The 19,106-nt window shown below is 35.1% G+C and overlaps 1 protein-coding gene across 5 annotated transcripts in view; it reads left to right on the forward strand.

The window, feature by feature from the left end:
* EPHA5 (EPH receptor A5) overlaps positions 1-19,106 on the forward strand; it is a 527,031-nt gene that overhangs the window by 435,039 nt on the left and 72,886 nt on the right. Inside the window, exons 5-9 of one of the 5 annotated variants that reach the window (XM_053703274.1) lie at positions 3,267-3,406; positions 7,568-7,593; positions 7,647-7,752; positions 13,901-13,968; positions 16,108-16,233. In XM_053703274.1, the coding sequence (XP_053559249.1) occupies positions 3,267-3,406; positions 7,568-7,593; positions 7,647-7,752; positions 13,901-13,968; positions 16,108-16,233 (466 nt within the window). Of the gene's footprint in view, positions 1-3,266; positions 3,442-7,567; positions 7,594-7,646; positions 7,753-13,900; positions 13,969-16,107; positions 16,234-19,106 lie in introns of all 5 variants that reach the window. The other 4 variants (XM_053703271.1, XM_053703272.1, XM_053703273.1 and 1 more) reach the window with 4 other exon arrangements.

A 19,106-nucleotide genomic window follows, 5' to 3' on the forward strand; every position in this document is an offset into this window, starting at 1 on the left:
GACCTAAGGTACGACATGGCAACTCCCATTGTTTTATAGCCACTAAAACTTTACACTTATTTTGTCAATATTTAAACAACTAATGAAACTTTAAAAAATACATCTACATAATATTCTCAGGCTAATCTTTTCTTTGAATGCATCATTCTGTCTATCTTTTATTTAGTGTTTAATGTCCCTTTAAGTGAGCCTACCTCACCAACTTCTGTTTTTCTAGCTAAATGCATTGTGATATTTAGAAGCAATCAAAAATAGAACAGGTTTTGTGGAAATTGTGGACAAATAGCTTTGGGGGTTTCTAAATTGCATAGCACATTTCCCAGTGTGATAGATTATTTCTAAAATGAGGTTAGGGATCAATGTTTCACTGGGGTAGATTTTGTGTACCAGAAACATATCTTATTTACAGATTCACTCTCGTAAAAAGAACCACATCTCAAGAGAGTCACACTTTTATTATATGCTCTTGCTTTGACAATGGGATATGATCTTCATAGTTCTGTGTACTTTGTTCCACAAAGCAGCCAGTGAAAAATAATATTTCTGCTAGGATATATAACTAAGCTGCAGCCCTGAAATTACTTAAAGGGATATGAAACCCAATATTTTTCTTTCATGATTCGGATAGAGAATATCATTTTAAACAACATTCCATTTTACTTCTTTTATTTAACTAGCTTCATTCTTCAGATATCCTTTGTTTAAGAAATAACAATGCACATGGGTGAGTCAATCACATGAGGCATCTATGTGCAGTCACCAATCAGCAGCTACTGGGACTATTTAGATATGATTTTCAACAAAGGATATGAAAAGAATGAAGCAAATTAGATAATAGAAAATTGTTTAAAATTGCATGCTCTTTCCAAATCATGAAAGAAAAAAATTTGGGTTTCATGTCCCTTTAAGTTGAGATTGATTTAGCTACCAACTACCATTTTAGTGTTCTCTTTTTTTATGCTATTTAAATTATGCTCACTAAATACACCCCAGCCTGGTTCCTGTCATTGGCTTAAAATGCGATACTCACAGACTTAAAGGGACAATAAATTCAAAATTAAACATTAATGATTAATAGAGCATACAATTTTAAACAGCTTTTCAATTTACTTCTATTATCAAATATGCTTTGTTTTGTAGGTATTCTTTGTTGAAGACTAAACCTAGATAGGCTGATAAGAGCTCAGAAGTGTGCACCTGTCTTTAAGACTCTATGGCAACAGTGTTTGTTATTTATTTATAACATTGCTACAAATAATGTTGCAAACACTGCTGCCATAGAGTGCTAAAGACACGTGCACGCTCCTGAGCTCACCTAGGATTACTAAGGATACCAAGAGAACTAAATTGCAAAGTGTTGTAAAACCTCTTGTGCTATCCAATCCATTTAAGTTTAGTTTTGACCTTACTGTCCTTTTAAGCGCTAACATTGACTCCTTCTGGGTCTGAAACCTGTTTATCAGGCCAAATATCTAAGTTGTTACCACTTTCTTTTTACCTACTGGCCTGCTCTATTAAATTTTAATGTTAAAGGGATATGAGACCCAAAATGTTTATTTCATGACTCAGATAGAGCATGCATCAATTTGTATTTGTTCTCTTGGTAACGTTTGTTGAAAAGCAGGTACATATGCTTAGGAGCCGGCCTATTTCTTGGGCACTATAAGGCAGCAATTTTGTAAGGATGTTATTCATTTGCAAGAGCACTAGATAGCAGCACTATTTCCTAAGGAAAAAGTAGATGTCCTAATCGAAATAAGTAAATACAAATATTTTTTATTCCATCAATGTTAAAAACAGCAGCTCACACACAAATAGTTATCGTCAGTGTTTGTCTAATGCGTTTCAGTTGTACCAGCCATACTCATAGACTACACTATTTCCTGCCATGTACTGCTCCAGATACCTACCTAGGTATCTCTTAAACACAAAAATTAATGGGAACAAAGCAAATTTGATAATAAAAGTAAATTGGAAACGTATTTTTAAATTGGTATGCTCTGTCTGAAAAGAAAATGTTTGGGTTTCATATCCCTTTAAGGGGACACTGAACCCAAATTTTTTCTATTGTGATTCAGATAGAGCATGCAATTTTAAGCAACTTTCTAATTTACTCCTATTATCACATTCTTTTCATTCTCTTGGTATCTTTATTTGAAATGCAAGAATGTAAGTTTAGATGCCGGACCATTTTTGGTGAACACACTGTGTTGTTCTTGCTGATTGGTGGGTACATTCACCTACCAATAAACAAGTGCTTTCCATGGTCTGAACCAAAAAAAAAGCTTAGATGCCTTCTTTTTCAAATAAAGAAAGCAAGAGAACGAAGAAAAATTGATAATAGGAGTAAATTAGAAAGTTGCTTAAAATTACATGCTCTATCTGAATCACGAAAGAAAAAAAATTGAGTTCAGTGTCCCTTTAAGGAACGTACTGTTTTTTAGAAATATTGTTTTCCTTTTTGTTTTGATTTTGCTTTTACTATATTTTTGCAAGGTAGTCTTTAAAGATGCAACTGTTGCCCTAGCTTTGCAGGCTATAGTTGTGCTTTGTAAATATATAATAATAATATATAATATTAAAAAAATTATTATTTTTATTCACATTTATTTTAATTTTAATTTAGGCCATTCCATAATATTTTATGGAATCTGTTTTGCAAAGCCGTATAAACGATGCTTTGATAGAATTGCTAGAATATGACAGTCTACTTGAAAATCTTATTGTTTAAAAAGATAGATAATCCCTGTATTACCCATTCTACAGTTTTGCATAACCAACACAGTTATATTAATAAACTTTTTACCTCTGATTACCTTGTATCTATGCCTCTGCACACTGCCCCTTATCTCAGGTCTTTTGATAGACTTGCATTTTATCCAATCAGTGCTGACTCATAAATAACTCCACACAATGTTATCTATATGGAACACGTGTCCTAGCGCTGTCTAGCTGTGATAAAATGGCAAAATGCACTGAAATAAGTGGCGACCTTCAAGGGCTTAGAAATAAGCCTATGAATCTACATAGGTTTAGCTTTGAACAAAGAATACCAAGAGAACAAAGCAAATTTGATGAAAAAAATAAATGGTAAAGTTGTTTAAAATTGCATGCCCTATCTGAATCATGAAAATTTAATTTTGACTAGATTGTCCCTTTAATTAAAAAAACACACATAGAAAAAAAACATATATGTACTAATACAGATTTTATTTTATTGTATAACTTAACATTTTAACCTTTTTTTTTTTTTAAATCTAAATAAGGACCAAGAAACCAGCTACACCATCATCAAATCCAAAGACACAGATACCATTGCAGAGGGACTGAAACCTGCATCAACGTACATATTCCAGATACGAGCACGCACTGCCGCTGGGTATGGGGCTTTCAGTCGCAGATTTGAGTTTGAAACCAGCCCAGTGTGTAAGTCATTTAAATGTGTATCAGCCTATGTTCATGTAATAGCACTGAGAGACAGAAGATCATTATCATAACAGGAAATTCTTATACTTGCTCCAAAAATCCTCTCATAGGCTAAATGCTTCAACAGGCCTCATCCATACTGCTTGATTGGATAGGTTAACACATTGGCCCTTGTCTCCTCACATGATTTAACTCAGTTGGAGAAAATGTCAATTTGTCTTTAAATGGACATAAAATGCCAAAAGAAAATGTTGTAATGTGTAAGAGCATTTTATCCTTTTACTGTTGCTTACATATAATATGTGTTTAACACCTGCAAATGGGTTAAACACATAGTTAAAGTCAGTTCCTACTACTGAGAGCTAGCTGAACACATCTGGTCAACCAAAGACAACAGTAGCCACCAATCAGAAGCTAGCTCCCAGTAGTGCATTGCTTCCCCTGAATCTACCTATGTATACTTTTCAACAAAGGATACACAAAGAACAAAGTACATTTTATAATAAAAGTAAATAAAGAACTGACTTAAAATGACATGTTCTATTTAAATCATGAAAGTTTAATTTTGACTTTTGTGTCCCTTTAGTAAACACTTTCTTCATGAAGTTTAATGAAATGTTAAAAATCGAAATCGAATGACACTTTTAAACTATGAAAATTGTGTCTTGATGCTGAGTAAGAAATATATAAATATATAGTCAGACAGTTATTCTATTACTCAAAAGTTCTCTGTCATATATGTGAAAGCAGTTAAATGTATTATTTTAAAAACAAATTGTATGAAACAAAGACTAAGTAAAAGTTGCTTAAAGTTATGGTAAATTTAACAGTATTTCCTTCTTAATATGAGGAGAGTCCATGGCATCATTTCTTACTGTTGGGAAATACTGAACCTGGCCACCAGGAGGAGGCAAAGACACCACAGCCAAAGGCTTAAATACTGCCCCAACTTCCCTCATATCCCAGTCATTCTTTGCCTTTCGTCACAAGAGGTTGGGAGAGAAGTGGCATAAGATTCGGAGTAGTTCCTTATGGAGGGTATCTGTCCTTTGAAATAGGACAAGTAGTCTTGTCAGCCTCTCAATGAGAGCATTGACGAATGTTAGAGTCTGCAGATGCAGGGAGAGTCTTTCTGCGAACTCATCCAGACTCGTATTAACAGCTCCTAAGCAATCAGTGTTGACGAGTTTCACTGCCTGCTTTCATCACTCAAGTCCATGTCAGGAGCGATGCTACAAGACAACTACTGTCAAACTTGAGAGGCTATGTTTCTGTTCCACGGCATAGATTCCGGTAAGATCGGTAAATTTTTTTATATACATATGATAATGCAAGAAGACAGGGTCACAGTGTGGCTCCTTTTATCTGTATGGAATCAAGGGTTAATATCTCTGAAGGGGGATTATTGAACAGTGGGGATTAATCACATAAGTTTATTTGATTATGCTGCGACATGTGTGAGATGAGGCTCAAGCAGATGTTGGAATGTACAGGGTTTTCACTTTAGTTTTTGGGAGCTGCGCAACCTGAAAGGTTTGGTGCGCTTTTTTTACTAGTATAGCAGGGGCGGTCCTGCATTGCGCTCTGCATTTCCTGACCGTGCGGTTTAATGGAGAAGAAGCGGTTTCTCTGTTTAGCCTGGGTCATAGGAGGTGGTGAGTGCCCCAGCCATTGGGGGTATACAGATGCTGATTCGTTAGAGGGTACTCCCTCTTTACCTAAGTCTAATACCTGTTTATATTGTGAGAAAGCCACAGTATACCCGCCTGCTCAATTATGTTCCACATGCCTTGATAAAGTAATCATGTCAAAGAAAGTTAATATGTTTTATACCACTGAGCCATCCACCTCTGAGGAGTCTCCGTCCTGTGTGGTGCACACCCTACAGTCATCTCCTAATACACATGCAGCTTCCTGTAGCACTCCTAATCCTCCATCTGGAGGGGCCCTTTTACCGCCAGAATTTACTGAGCAGTTACAGATGGCAGTGTCTGCGGCCTTTAGTGCTTTACCTCACCCTGCAAAGCGCAAGGTCAAATATTGCTATCCTTCCCAGAGGTCATCTACTAGCTTATTGGATTTATCTGATACAAGATTACACGATGATGAAGGCGCCTGATACTTCAGAGGGTGCTCTTTCTCGGTGGGAATCTGCTGCCACTAAGCCTCCAGCTGCTGAGGAACCAGACTTTAGATTTAGGATTGAGCATTTACGCTTTCTGCTGAAGGAAGTTTTGGCTACATTAGAGGTTTCAGAGCCCAAATTGCCTGAGGAACCTTTGATTCCTAAATTAGATAAGGTCTATAAGGACAGGGTTGTACCACAAATTTTCCCGGTTCCCGTAAAGATGGCGAACATTATTAAGAATGAATAGGAAATAATTAGTTCTTCATTTTCCCCTTCTTCCTTTAAAAAAATTGTTCCCGGTCGCGGACTCTCAATTGGAGTTGTGGGATTTCATCCCCAAGGTGGATGGCGCTATCTCCACGCCTGCTAAACTCACTACTATCCGCTTGAAGATAGTTTGTTGTTTAAAGGGCCCATGGATAAGAAGATTGGAACCCTGTTAAGAAAGATGTTTCAACAAACGGGATATTTGTTTCAACTGGCAACGGCTGTTGCTGCGGTTGCTGGAGCAGCTACCTACTGGTGCGACTCCCTATCTGAATTGATCAAGGGGGAGGGTCCCCTTGATGTGATCCGGAAAGAATTAAGGCCTTAAGGGTGGCTTATTCTTTTATTTGTGATGTAAATATGCAAATATTCGCCTGAATTCCAAGGCTTCAGGTTTTTCTGTTCAAGCCCATAGGGCACTCTGGCTTACGTCCTGGTCTGCGGACATGACTTCTAAGTCAAGACTTCTTTCCCTTCGATTTAAGGGAAAGATTCTATTTGGTCCAGGCCTGGACTCGATTATCTCCATGGTTATTGGAGGCAAAGGTGCCTTTTTACCACAGGATAAGAAGAACAAGCCTAAGGGACAAGGTCCTAATTTTCGTTCTTTTCGTTCAGATAAATCCCAACGTTAGCAGCCCTCCGCAAAATCAGAGCAATCCAAGGGGACTTGGAAGCCGGCTCAGTCCTGGAATAAATCCAAGCAGAGCAAGAAACCCGTTGAGATAAAGTCAGCAGGAAGGATCTCTGGATCTTGTAGGGGGCAGACTGTCGCTCTTTTCAGATGCTTGATTTGGGGACGTGCAAGACCCGTGGGTCCTGGAGGTCATCGCTCAGGGATACAAGAATGACTGGGGTATGAGGGAAGTGGGGGGAGTATTTAAGCCTTTGGTTGGGTAGTCTTTGCCTCCTCCTGGTGGCCAGGTTCAGTATTTTCCAACAGTAAGGAATAATGCCATGGACTCTCCTCCTACAGAAGCAAATTAAATTATCAGGTAAGCATCATTTATGTTTTTAACATACCGTTAGATACAGCTGATAACTGGGATTCTTCTGTTCTCTGGCTGATTAAGTCAACCTGAAACAGAAAAATAGTTTATTCAGCACAGAAACACCCATTTTTTTTATTGAAAAATAAACAAACAAAACTGTTTTACATTTTTCTTTCAGACTGAACAGACTTTTTTTTGTATCTTATTAATATGTAATCAATTAGCCACTATATTTTACTTGTACACTGAGTGCCTGTGTTTTGCTCCCATAAAGCATGGCATTGACGAAATGGTATAACTATTTTGCAAAAAAAATTATAATAATTAAAATACAGAAATAGATATGTAAGATTTCAAATGTAACACGTTTGATGTTTGGATTTTGGTTTACAAAATAAAAAAGCTTTATTAGAAAAAATGTAATTGAATATTTTAAAATCAATTTTACAAATTTATTATACAGTATTTGCAGTATGATTAGTTTGTATTATAAAGTTAGTATTATAATATATCTATTGGGAATGGTAAATATCCTCCCATTCACTTTGAATATTTTGCAATTTGTCCCCAAGATTTTCATTTGCCATAGAATGAATTTTAGTTTTGTAAGTCTGTTTTATTTTGTTTTTAAGGGCATAACAAAATAGTTCTATGCAATTAGTTCCTACTGTCAAATGTTGAGTTTAAGACAATCAATCATGTTACTGCACTAGGTGCAATATCTTAATCTAAAACAGTTTTGCTAAAGTTGCAGAGTCACAAAAAGCTATGAGGCCTCCTGTGTGTTTGTTATAATTGAAACCGTAATCTCCATTTTCTGTTTATCTATTCAGCGTTTGCTGCAACCGGTGATCAGAGCCAGATTCCTATAATTGCTGTGTCGGTCACTGTGGGGGTAATTCTACTGGCCGGAGTCGTTGGTTTTCTACTCAGTGGCAGGTACATGGAATTTTGTTGTGCCTACTGCAGCTAAAACAAGATAACATATTTGGATGAAATCATTTAGCTAAGCACATGTTCAGTCATAGAGAAATACTTTCATTTTATCTTGAACTCTTACCACTTCAGATTTATATTATGATATAGAAATGTATGCGAAATCTGGGTTTAAAGGACACTAAAGGGACATTATACACTAGATTTTTCTTTGCATAAATGTTTTGTAGATTATCTATTTATATAGTCTATACAGCTTTTTTTTTTTTTTTTTAATGTATAGTTTTGCTTATTTTTAAATAACATTGTACTGATTTACAGACTCCTAACCAAGCCCCAAAGTTTTAGGAGAATACTGATGTATGCCTACTCCAGCTTGCTCCTGTTTGTGTAAGGAGTCTTTTCATATGCAAAGGAGGGGGGAGTGTCTGCTTTTTTGCTATAGAACCACTTGCAGTAAGTGTTCCAGCTAACCTTTTAAACAGTGCTAAACTGGGAGCTTCTAAGTACGTTATACCAGATTTTTATATCAGTATCTGTGCATATTATTCTTTATAGTAGTGTCTATTACATGCAGTTAAATTAAATTTGGTGTATACTGTCCCTTTAAAGGTTTTTTTTTCTATGTTGTCTACAAAAGAAGGTATTTTAAAATATATTACAATATTTTTTTTGTATGTTCTTTATTTTTTTATTTAAAACAAAAATTGTGTTTTTGACCGGAAAAAACACTATTATGTATATATTTATGCTGGTACACACATATCCCTGTCCACAAATAGAGCTGTGGGCATTGTCTTTATCAGCCAATGAGAGACATGCTCTACCTGTAAGTTTCAAAGTAAATTTTTATCAACTTTAACTTAAAGTGATAGTAAACCAAACGTTACTGCTGCACTATAGTATAATCTATAATCTAATCTAATATACGCCCCATCTGAATTTAGAAAAATGCTTTCAACTCCAATTTTTAAACCTTTGTATATAGTTCCTTAACTTCAAGCAGCCAATTACTAATCTCAACGCTGTGATACAGCTTCTGATTGGCTGTACTGCCCAATTGGTTATAAGTAAAACAAATAATACATTTTAAAACAAATGCACTGTTAAAATGGGAGACAGGATGCTTAAAATTATGGATTAAAATTTTAAATTTTATTTAAAAGACTTCATCCATAAATATCATTGCACGTCAGCAGTAGTGTTAGGTTTTCTATCACTATTTTTTTAAATTACTTTTTTCATTTATATGATATATTTTTAAATGTCCCTTTAATTAGATCAAATAGATTTATTTGGCAATCAAGTAGCCAATTTCGACAACTTTGTTTAAAATGTCTAAAATACCATAATAATATAATTTGTTGATTTTAAATCACACATATGCAACTCTAACATTACATTTATGAATATTCTTTATTTGTAGATTGAACTTCCTGATTAATTTGAGTATGTTAATATTTCCTTAAAGGGACATAATACTCATATGCTAAATCACTTGAAACTGATGCAGTATAACTGTAAAAAGCTGACAGGAAAATATCACCTGAGCATCTCTATGTAAAAAAAGAAGATATTTTACCTCACAATTTCCTCAGCTCAGCAGAGTAAGTTCTGTGTAAAAAGTTATACGCAACTGCTGCTCAGCTGCAGATAAAAAACAAAAAACAAAATTAAGAAATGAACAGCAGCCAATCAGCATCAGCAGTGCTGATGTCATTAACTCTTTTACTGTGATCTCATGAGATTTGACTAAACTCTCATGAGATTTCATTGTAAACTTTCTTAAGCTGAATAGGGAAATAAGATGAGAGTGCACGTAAGCTCGCTCCTTCCGCTGTCCCGGGACAGACATACTGATTTGTTGCTTAGAAATCCTTTACAATGGGATGTGGCTACTGAGGAACTTTTGAGGTAAAATATCTTTCTTTTTTACATAGAGATGTTGAGGTGATATTTTCTAGTCAGCTTTTTACAGCTATACTGCATCACTTTCAAGTGTTTAAACATTTGGGTATTATGGCCCTTTAAATAATAATTTGCCATACAATACATTAAAAAAATATTATACATTTAATATTTTGTCATGACATTTAAAATAAACATATAGTATGTTTTGATGTGTATTCATTAGAACCATAATGTAAACTATTTTTACATAAAATTGAAGACAATAAAGGAAGGATTTAGATATTTTTTTTTTTTACCACATGCAGAATATTTGCATTTACCAAATTCTCTCTTCTTTTGCTAAGAGGATTCTGTCTGAGGTAATCATTTTTACTTTCCATACATATGTGCATATGCGCATCACTTCCATAAATATAAATTGGACTTTAACTTTTTTTGTGGTTAGGGAGTCGCAGGTGCTAGTGTATTGTATATTTACATGCATTAAATATACACAAACATAAACTTTTAATTGATATTATTTAAATAATTTGACTTTAAAGGGATATTAAACCTAAAAAAAAAATATTGTGTGATTCAGACAGAGCATATCATTTAAAAATAGTTTCCAATTTACTTCTATTATCAAATTTGCTTTGTTCCCGTGATATTCTGTGTTGAAGAGATACCTAGGTAGGCTTCGGAGCACTTTATGGCAGGAAATAGTACTCCTATCTAGTGTTCTTGCAAATGGATAACATTGTTGCAAAACTGCTGCCATATAGGGCTCCTGAAATATGTCCCTGCTTTTCAACAAAAGATACCAAGAGAAAAAAGAAAAATGGATAATATAAGTATATTAGAAAGTTTTTTTTTTAATTGCATGCTCTATCTGAATCATGAAAGAAAAAATTTGGCTTTCATACCCCTTTAAAGTTGATACAAAACATTACAGATAATTAATATAAAAAAATATGACTTTACAGTATATTATTTATATAGTGATTCAAATTATTACTGAAAACAGAATAAAGAGTTGTACAGTAACAATAAATGAGCACTTCTTATTTAAAAGAATGTTCACATCGTAAATAATTGTCTCACATATTTTCTTGAAAGCAATTCAAGCATTTGCATGAGTAAATCAAAAATACCACTCATATTTTCCTGAACTGATAGTAGAATTCCATTGTGTTTATGACAGTCCTTTGAGTTATGATTATGGAAGCATGATTAGATACAGTTAACACTATTATATGTAGGAAACAAATGTATCCTATGTTAGAATATAGTAAGTAGTTTCAAATAAAATTATTTATATATATTATTTCTGTTTCCAAATATTACATAGCAGTTATAACAATTTAAAGCGACAACAATTTTTATATATGCATAATATATATCAATACAGAATTTTAAAAAGTCTTGATCCAAAATAAATGTTTTGAAAGTATTTAAAGTGACTTGAAACTATGTTTATTTCTTTCATGATTTAGACTGAGTTTACAGTAAAAAAAAAAATCCAGTTTACGTATATATTATCAATTTGACTTTGCTTTTCTTTTGTTGAAGAGCATACCTATGTAGGCACAATAGCGTACATATGTCTGAAACACAATGTGGCAGCAGTTGGAATGTTGCAATCAAGTGCTAATAAATATATAACATTTTTTTCAAATCGTTCTTGCAAAACTGCAGCCATATGATGCTACAGACACATGCACGCTCCTGAGCCTACCTACCTGCTTTAAAAAAAAGTCAAAAAGGATACCAATAAAATGCAAAAAAATTGATACTTTAAGTCAATTAGATTTTTATTTTTATTATATTCTCTATATGAATCAAGAAAATAATTGGTTTCATGTCCCTTTAGCATTTATTTGCAAACTATTTACATTGTGCTAAAAAACTATTTGAAAACGCAGGTGAGTATGGTTATTTCTAGAGATGTGTATTCGCCATTGGACGTATACAAATTAATCCAAATTTATGCAGATTCATCCAGTTGTCTGATACACAAGCAGCCAAATGCATTATTGGATGAAGAACAAATTGCTTGACCAAATTGATTAGTTCATTTATTCTGCTGTTTGGCGCCAAAAAAGGTGCATGATGGGTAGGAATGGGAAAAAGGAGCTATGTTGTTTGGCTAATCAGCTCCATTGTTTGTAATGATGTACAAGGGCTCTAACCAATCATGTGCCTTTTGTCTCTGGTCCAATCCTGCCAAAGTATTACTAATGATTGATGTTAGGGACAATACATGTTGGATTTTAGTCATACAGGCTTGTCCATTTAAGCCTTAAAGGGACATGAAACACCATTTTTTTCTTTCATGATTTAGGTAGAACATACCATTTTAAACAACTTTCCAATTTACTTCTATTATTAAAATTTGTTTAATTCCTTTTTAAGGCACCAAATTAAGTTCCCAAGAGAAGTGACCAAAATCATTGTTCAGCTCTAACTACAAGATGACATTAATATACTATTATATAATACACTCCAAGTAGTGGGATTATAATCTCTTATAAAAAAAAATGAAAGATAGATTTGCATGATATATTTAATAGGAAAACCAAACTATAAATGTTAGAGATTAATAAGTCATTAAGTGACAAATTTATAGTCAGTTTATCTGATCAGTAATTTATCTCATCGCACTCATGAGGGCTGATAATGGCTCACGGATGGGGTTCCTGCTGCACATTTCTAGCAAAGCCTAACTCTTTTTACGGTGCCAGTTTAAACCTGCTGAAGTATTATGCAGTGTATCATGTTGAGACATGTTTTTATAGCACTTTAGGGGATTTTCGAGACTTTATTTTCTATGTTAATGTGACATGCTGCTGTATAGATTTATAGAGCTCCAGAGATATAAGTAGTAAAAATAAGCTTTTCTCACTGGCTTTTTTATTCCACCTTGTATAATAAACCATGCACCATTTAACAATTATAATGATGGTTTAAAGGCTTTTTTTCTTTCTTTAATTTTTGTGTGTTCGTTTAGAAATTCTCAGTAAGGACCCGATTAGCTAACATTTGATGGATCAGATGTGAAAAAGCACACAGAGCTCAAGGAATACTCTAAAAAAAAGTCCTTGCAAGATGCCCCCACATTAAAGGGACACTAAACCCAAATTATTTTCTTTCATGATTCAGATAGAGCATGCAATATTAAGCAACTTTCTAATTTACTCCTATTATCAATTTTTTTCTTCGTTCTCTTGGTATCTTTATTTAAAAAACAGAAATGTAATGGAATGCCCCTGTTCAGCCCAGTAGCAGAGGCAAGGAAATGTATTTTACAGGAAAAAAAAATATGTTTTGAACTGCATACTGTAAGTAAGAATTTCACTGCATTTTTCCATGTGCAGTGTTGTATGTACACACACACACACACACACACACACACACACACATACACACACACATACACACACACACATATATATATATATATGTAATACCATTTTTAAATTATGATTTAATGTGAGCTCTATTGTAATGAACTGTATGCATCTTAATGGAAGGTAACAATGCAAACATGGGTTTTAGAAAATTCCACCAGGGGTTTCATAGTACTGGTAAGATTTCTAAGAGTCTGAAAAGTCCATAAATCTTAGATAATGGGGCCTTAAATCTATACCCTGCAAAGTAAGGACGTATTATGGTTATCTGCCTGTCTATCAATCTATCTATCTATCTGTCTAACATCTATCTATCCATCTATCCAACATCTGTTTATCTATCCATTTATCTAACATCTGTTTATCTGTCTATCTATCTATCTATCTATCTATCTATCTATCTATCTAACATCTATCCATCTATCTAACATCTATGTATCTGTCTATCTAACATCTATTTATTTATCTATCTATCCATCTATCTATCTAACATCTATCATCTATCTATCGATTGATCGATCTGTCATCTATCTGTTTGTCTATCTCTTTACTGTCTCTCTGTCTTTCTATCTCTTTATGTTTTAACTGCTGCTCTTTCATGTACATGATATACGATATTAAATATTTGACTAATATGCCCTTCTAAGAGCGTGAAAACGTTGTACAAAGTAATTTTGCATGTGCACGTAAAATATTTAAACAGATTCACCTTTAATTAACAGGTAATTAACTAGATGTAATGCATTCCAGACAATCAATCACTTTTATCTTTCTGTAAAAGTATTGTAGACTCTTAAAGTTTTTACAACAAGATAAACAAAAAAAAGCAACACAAATATTTTTGTTTTTAGGCGTTGTGGTTACAGCAAAGCTAAACAAGACCCAGAGGAGGAAAAGATGCACTTTCACAATGGGCACAGTAAGTATCTGCCCCCTCACCCACATTGGTTATAGTGTCTGCAGTACAAAACCATTAGCACCAAAAACAGAATTGTCATGTGATTTGCATAGTAATGATATAATAATTTGTGAAATGAGATGCACCAGCGTTCCTTGAAGTTAAAACAGCTTTTATTGAGAGTTCATACAAACTTCAATTAGAAGCATAGTAGCAAATAAGTGACATCGTGGGTGCCTTCAGAATACACACAAAGAACTAACTGCTGACGCGTTTCAGCCCATCTGGCCATAATCGTAGCTGCCGGGGTGAGTTTAAAGGGGAATCCCCTGGTTGGTATTCAATCTTTGCACATAACCGGGCTTGTATATTTGAATCCCCTATGAATGGACAGTATTAGGTACTCACACAGAAAAGTGACTTTACAGTTGCATAGTAATGAATCAATGGTCTAGATAAAACTAATTCACAAAACTAATATCTCACTGAAATAACTTGCAAAATCGAAACTTCAAAATTGCAGAACTAAAGATTTGGACCTTGTCACAACTGTGAGTAAGAAGATCAGCTCCATTAAAATTAATGGAGCAGCATCTGTCTTGACTGTTAAAGGGACATGAAACTCAAAATATTTCTTTCTTGATTCAGATAGAGCACGTGATTTAAACAACGTTCTATTATCTCATTTTCTTCATTCTCTTGATATCCTTAGTTGAAAACCAGGGACGTAAGCTCAGGAGCATGCATTGGAGCAGTATATGGCAGCAGTTTTGCAAGAATGTTATCTATTTGCAAGAGCACTAGATGGCAGCACTATTCCCTGCCATATAGTGCTCCAGAAATCTACCTAGGTATCTCTTCAACACAGAATATCATGGGATCAAAGCAAATTTGATAATAAAATTAAATTGGAAACTTTTATAAAATGGTATGCTCTGTCTGAATCACAAAAGAAAATGTTTGGGTTTCATATCCCTTTAACATCTCGATGCATAGAACGAGTTTCAGTATACTGTACTGGCATGAAGAAAAACCTTCAAATAATTACGAATGAATGGAATACTCCCTCTATAACATGCCCATTGACAAAACACTAGAAAAGATACGGGAGGTGAACCTTAATGAATTTAGATCTTTCATTAACAGTGAGGCACATCGGCAGCCTAACAAGTGCTCAAGACTCTAGTCCAAAATATCCGTTTATCAGAATAGACTGGTAGATAGATAGATCAATAGATTATATAACAGACAGACAGATAAACGGATGATAGATAGATAGACAGATGGATAGATACATGAATGGATAGATAGACAGATGGTTAGATACTTGGATGGATAGATAGATAGATGATGGATAGACAGATGGATAGATATATGATGGATAGACATATAGATAGATTATATACTTGGTAGATAGCCAAACAGATATATAGACCAATTATATACTTGGTTTCGATAGTCAGACAGATAGATATATAGATACATTATATGCTTGGTTTAGATAGCCAGACAGATAGATATATAGATAGACAGATAGATATATAGACAGATTATAAACATGGTTTTGATAGCCAGACAGAGATATATATAGATACATGATATGCTTTGTTTAGAAAACCAGACAGATAGATATATACAGACAGATAAATATATAGATTGACTATATACTTGATAGATTGACAGATAGATAGATAGATCGATAGATAGACTATATACATGGTAGATAGAGAGATAGTTATTAGGAACTATAAAAGTGTGATTGATAAAATAAATAGATAGATCTTACAGTAATTAAGAGATTTCAGGATAATGAATAAATTAACACACACAGTATGAATAAACATACACATAACATGCATTGGTTGTCATGTTGGTACCATTTGGGTCATTTATAACATTATATTCATAATTTGTTTGTATATTATTTAGCCCAGTATTGTTGGTTTTCCTGCCTGTCTCTGCTTTACTTATAATCTCAACAATATATAAGTAGGTGTTTACATTTCCATGAGTTAGAGTTTAAATGGATGGAAAAACTTGAAAGGAATTACCACAATCTATGCATATATTACATAGAACATGCATATTAAGTTATGTCATTCATATATGGGTAATCAGTAGAATAAATGCTGAATAAAACTTTAACTTTTTTTCCCACAGTTAAACTACCAGGAATAAAGACGTATATTGATCCCCATACCTACGAGGACCCAAATCAAGCAGTACATGAATTTGCAAAGGAAATAGATGCCTCCTGCATAAATATTGAGCGCGTAATTGGAGCTGGTATGTAGCAAGATTCCAAATACTAATGTTTCAATCTACAAGCAGAATATTTTAAGAAATATAACATTTTTTTTTTTTTTTTTTTTTTGAAAAAAGCTTTATTGCATATATATATTTATGACAGACTTGGCTCTGGTTACAATATGAGCCTTACGCCGTTCTCACGGCTGATACAATATAAATTGAAACATACAGAGTTTTAAAATGTTAACAAAGTGATTCATCAAATCTTAATAAAAACAGTAATATTAATAATACAGATCAACTCTTATGATATGGTATATAAGCAGGCTCTTGTCAATATATTCAAGCCCTTAAGTGTGTCAATTCTTCAGCTTGTCCAAGTCTTTGAACCAGTAATAGCATATTTTGTTTTTAAAGTGAAATTTTAGGAGAAAGTATGAGTAAAGGTAGAGTTGTGAAAGAGAGGGAGAGAGAGAGAAAAAAAAAAAAAGGAGGGGGGGGTGGGAAGGAAGGGAGGGAGGGGCATCGGGAGTGGGACTAGTACAGCATTATAGTCCGCAGTGTGTTTTGTATCTACGTGTTCAAGTGTTTGTGGGTTTCCATAGTTCAAGCATATATTCATGCAGTTCGATCCTATCGTCTCTCCAGTACCTGAAGCGTTCCAGTTGCAAGTCTCTATTTACAAGTTTTTTCCAATCTGAAATGGTGGGCATTCTCACCGATTTCCAATTTTTGGGAATCAGGGATTTAGCACTGTTAAGCATTATATATAGCAGTTGTTTCTTGGGTTTGTCTTTAATTTTAGGGAGATTGTGGAAAAGCAAAAGGTTAGGGCCCCTATTCAGTGTCACCTGCAGGCTGTTTTCTATTGTGTCTAGTACGTCTTGCCAGTAGGTTTTAATCAGTCCACAATGCCACCATATGTGTGAAAGGGTCCCCTGTTCTCCACACCCCCTCCAACACCCCCCATCTGTTTGTTTGTAAATCTTTTGTAACCTGGATGGTGTCAAGTACCATCGCGACATATACTTATAATTTGATTCTAGCGTTCTGGCAGAGACAGAAGCTTTTGTATGATTGATGAAAATCTTTTGCCATTCGCTGTCCGTGGGATGAGAGTCCAGCTCCCTATTCCACTGTCCAACGAAAGTCGGGAGAGGTGAGCCTGCATGTGACAGCAGTACACGGTACATTATAGTTATTAAGTGCCCTGGGTTACTAGGGAGTAAACTAAGCTTTTCAAGCAGCGTTAGTGGTCTAGTCAGAAGGTTTGTATGTTTGTATGTCCCCAGAAAATGCTGCAACTGCATATGAAAGTACCAGGTGAGCTCTATGCCGGATTCCTCCAGGTCTCTACAGTTTCTAAGCTTTTCATTCGTGATTAGTCTGTAGAATGCTATTTGGTCCATTTGCGTTTTGTGTCTCGTCAAAGTCTTTGTGCACGTAAAAGGGATGTCAGGATTTTGTGTGAATGGAGTCAAAGGGGAGGGGTTCGAAGAGACATGGGGAAACTCTATCAGAGTTTTGTCCCATTGCTCAAAAAACTCCTTTAGGAAGATATATGATTTAATGATCTTATTCCTATTCTTGGGAGAGATCCACCCTAACGCACCCACATTACCAGTACTTAATATCTCCCTCCCAATCTGTACCCATGCTTTTTGCGTATGGTTGATACTCCACTCAACCTGGTGTTGTAAGTTGATTGCTTTTCTATATATCAACAAGTTAGGGACCCCCAGTCCTCCCTTTTCTTTCGTCTTGTACATTGTGCTCCTGGCCACCCGCGGTCTTCCCCCCCTCCAAATATATTCCTCTATTATGTTCTGTAAGCGTTGTAAATAGTTTGTTGGTAAAGGGATCGGAAGAGTTTGTAGGTAATACAAAATGCGCGGGAGCACATTCATTTTGATGATCCCGATCCGTCCTAACCAGGAGACATTTTTGTTTCTCCAGGAGGATAGATCACATGTTATCGAGTGTTGTAAGTGTATATAATTGGTTTCAAACAGAGAATCAGTCGTTGCCGTTATGTTAATTCCTAAGTATTTGAGCGTGCGGGTTTGTAAACGCAAAGGGCATTTATCCATGAGTTTACATAACTCCGCTTGGGGGAGGTTTACATTCAGAATTTCGGATTTGCCTTGATTTAAATGGAAGTTAGACACCCTGCCATATGCTTCGAATTCCTTTAGGGATTCTGGAAGTGAAATTAGTGGGTTAGACAGTGATAAGAGGATATCATCCGCATATAGAGATAATTTATGTTCCTGTTGGCCTATGTGTATCCCCGATATCCTGCTATTCTCTCTTATTTTTTGTGCTAGGACTTCTATTGTCAGGGCAAACAGCAGGGGGGACAGCGGGCAGCCCTGTCGGGTGCCGTTGTTGATTTTGAAGGGTTTCGATAGTATGTTATTTACTTTAATTTGTGCTGTGGGAGCCGTGTAGAGAGAGAAGACCCTATTCACAAAACGGGTTCCAAAATTCATTTTCGACAGGGTGGCCCTAAGGAAGGGCCAGCTCACCCTGTCGAAAGCCTTCTCCGCGTCAGTAGACACCAGAATAGATGGTATATTGTTACAATGGGCATAATTCACTAGAAGGGCTGCTTTTATGGTATTGTCCCTGGCTTCTCGGCCCGGGACAAATCCTACCTGGTCCTGAGATACCAGCTTTGGCAAGAATTTATTCAGTCTCGCCGATAGCACCTTGGCGAATAGTTTCAAGTCTACATTTAGAAGTGAAATAGGCCTAAAATTTTCGGGGCGATTTGGTAATTTACCCGGCTTAGGGATTGTAGTGACGTGTGCTAATAGCATTGATGGGGGAAATTCCTGTGTTTGCCCTATCTCATTAAATAAAGTCGTCAGTTGTGGAGTGAGTATATTTTTAAACAGTTTATAGTA

The sequence above is a fragment of the Bombina bombina genome, chromosome 2 (genome assembly GCF_027579735.1).
Source record: "Bombina bombina isolate aBomBom1 chromosome 2, aBomBom1.pri, whole genome shotgun sequence".
In the NCBI taxonomy this organism is placed as follows: Eukaryota; Metazoa; Chordata; class Amphibia; order Anura; family Bombinatoridae; genus Bombina; species Bombina bombina.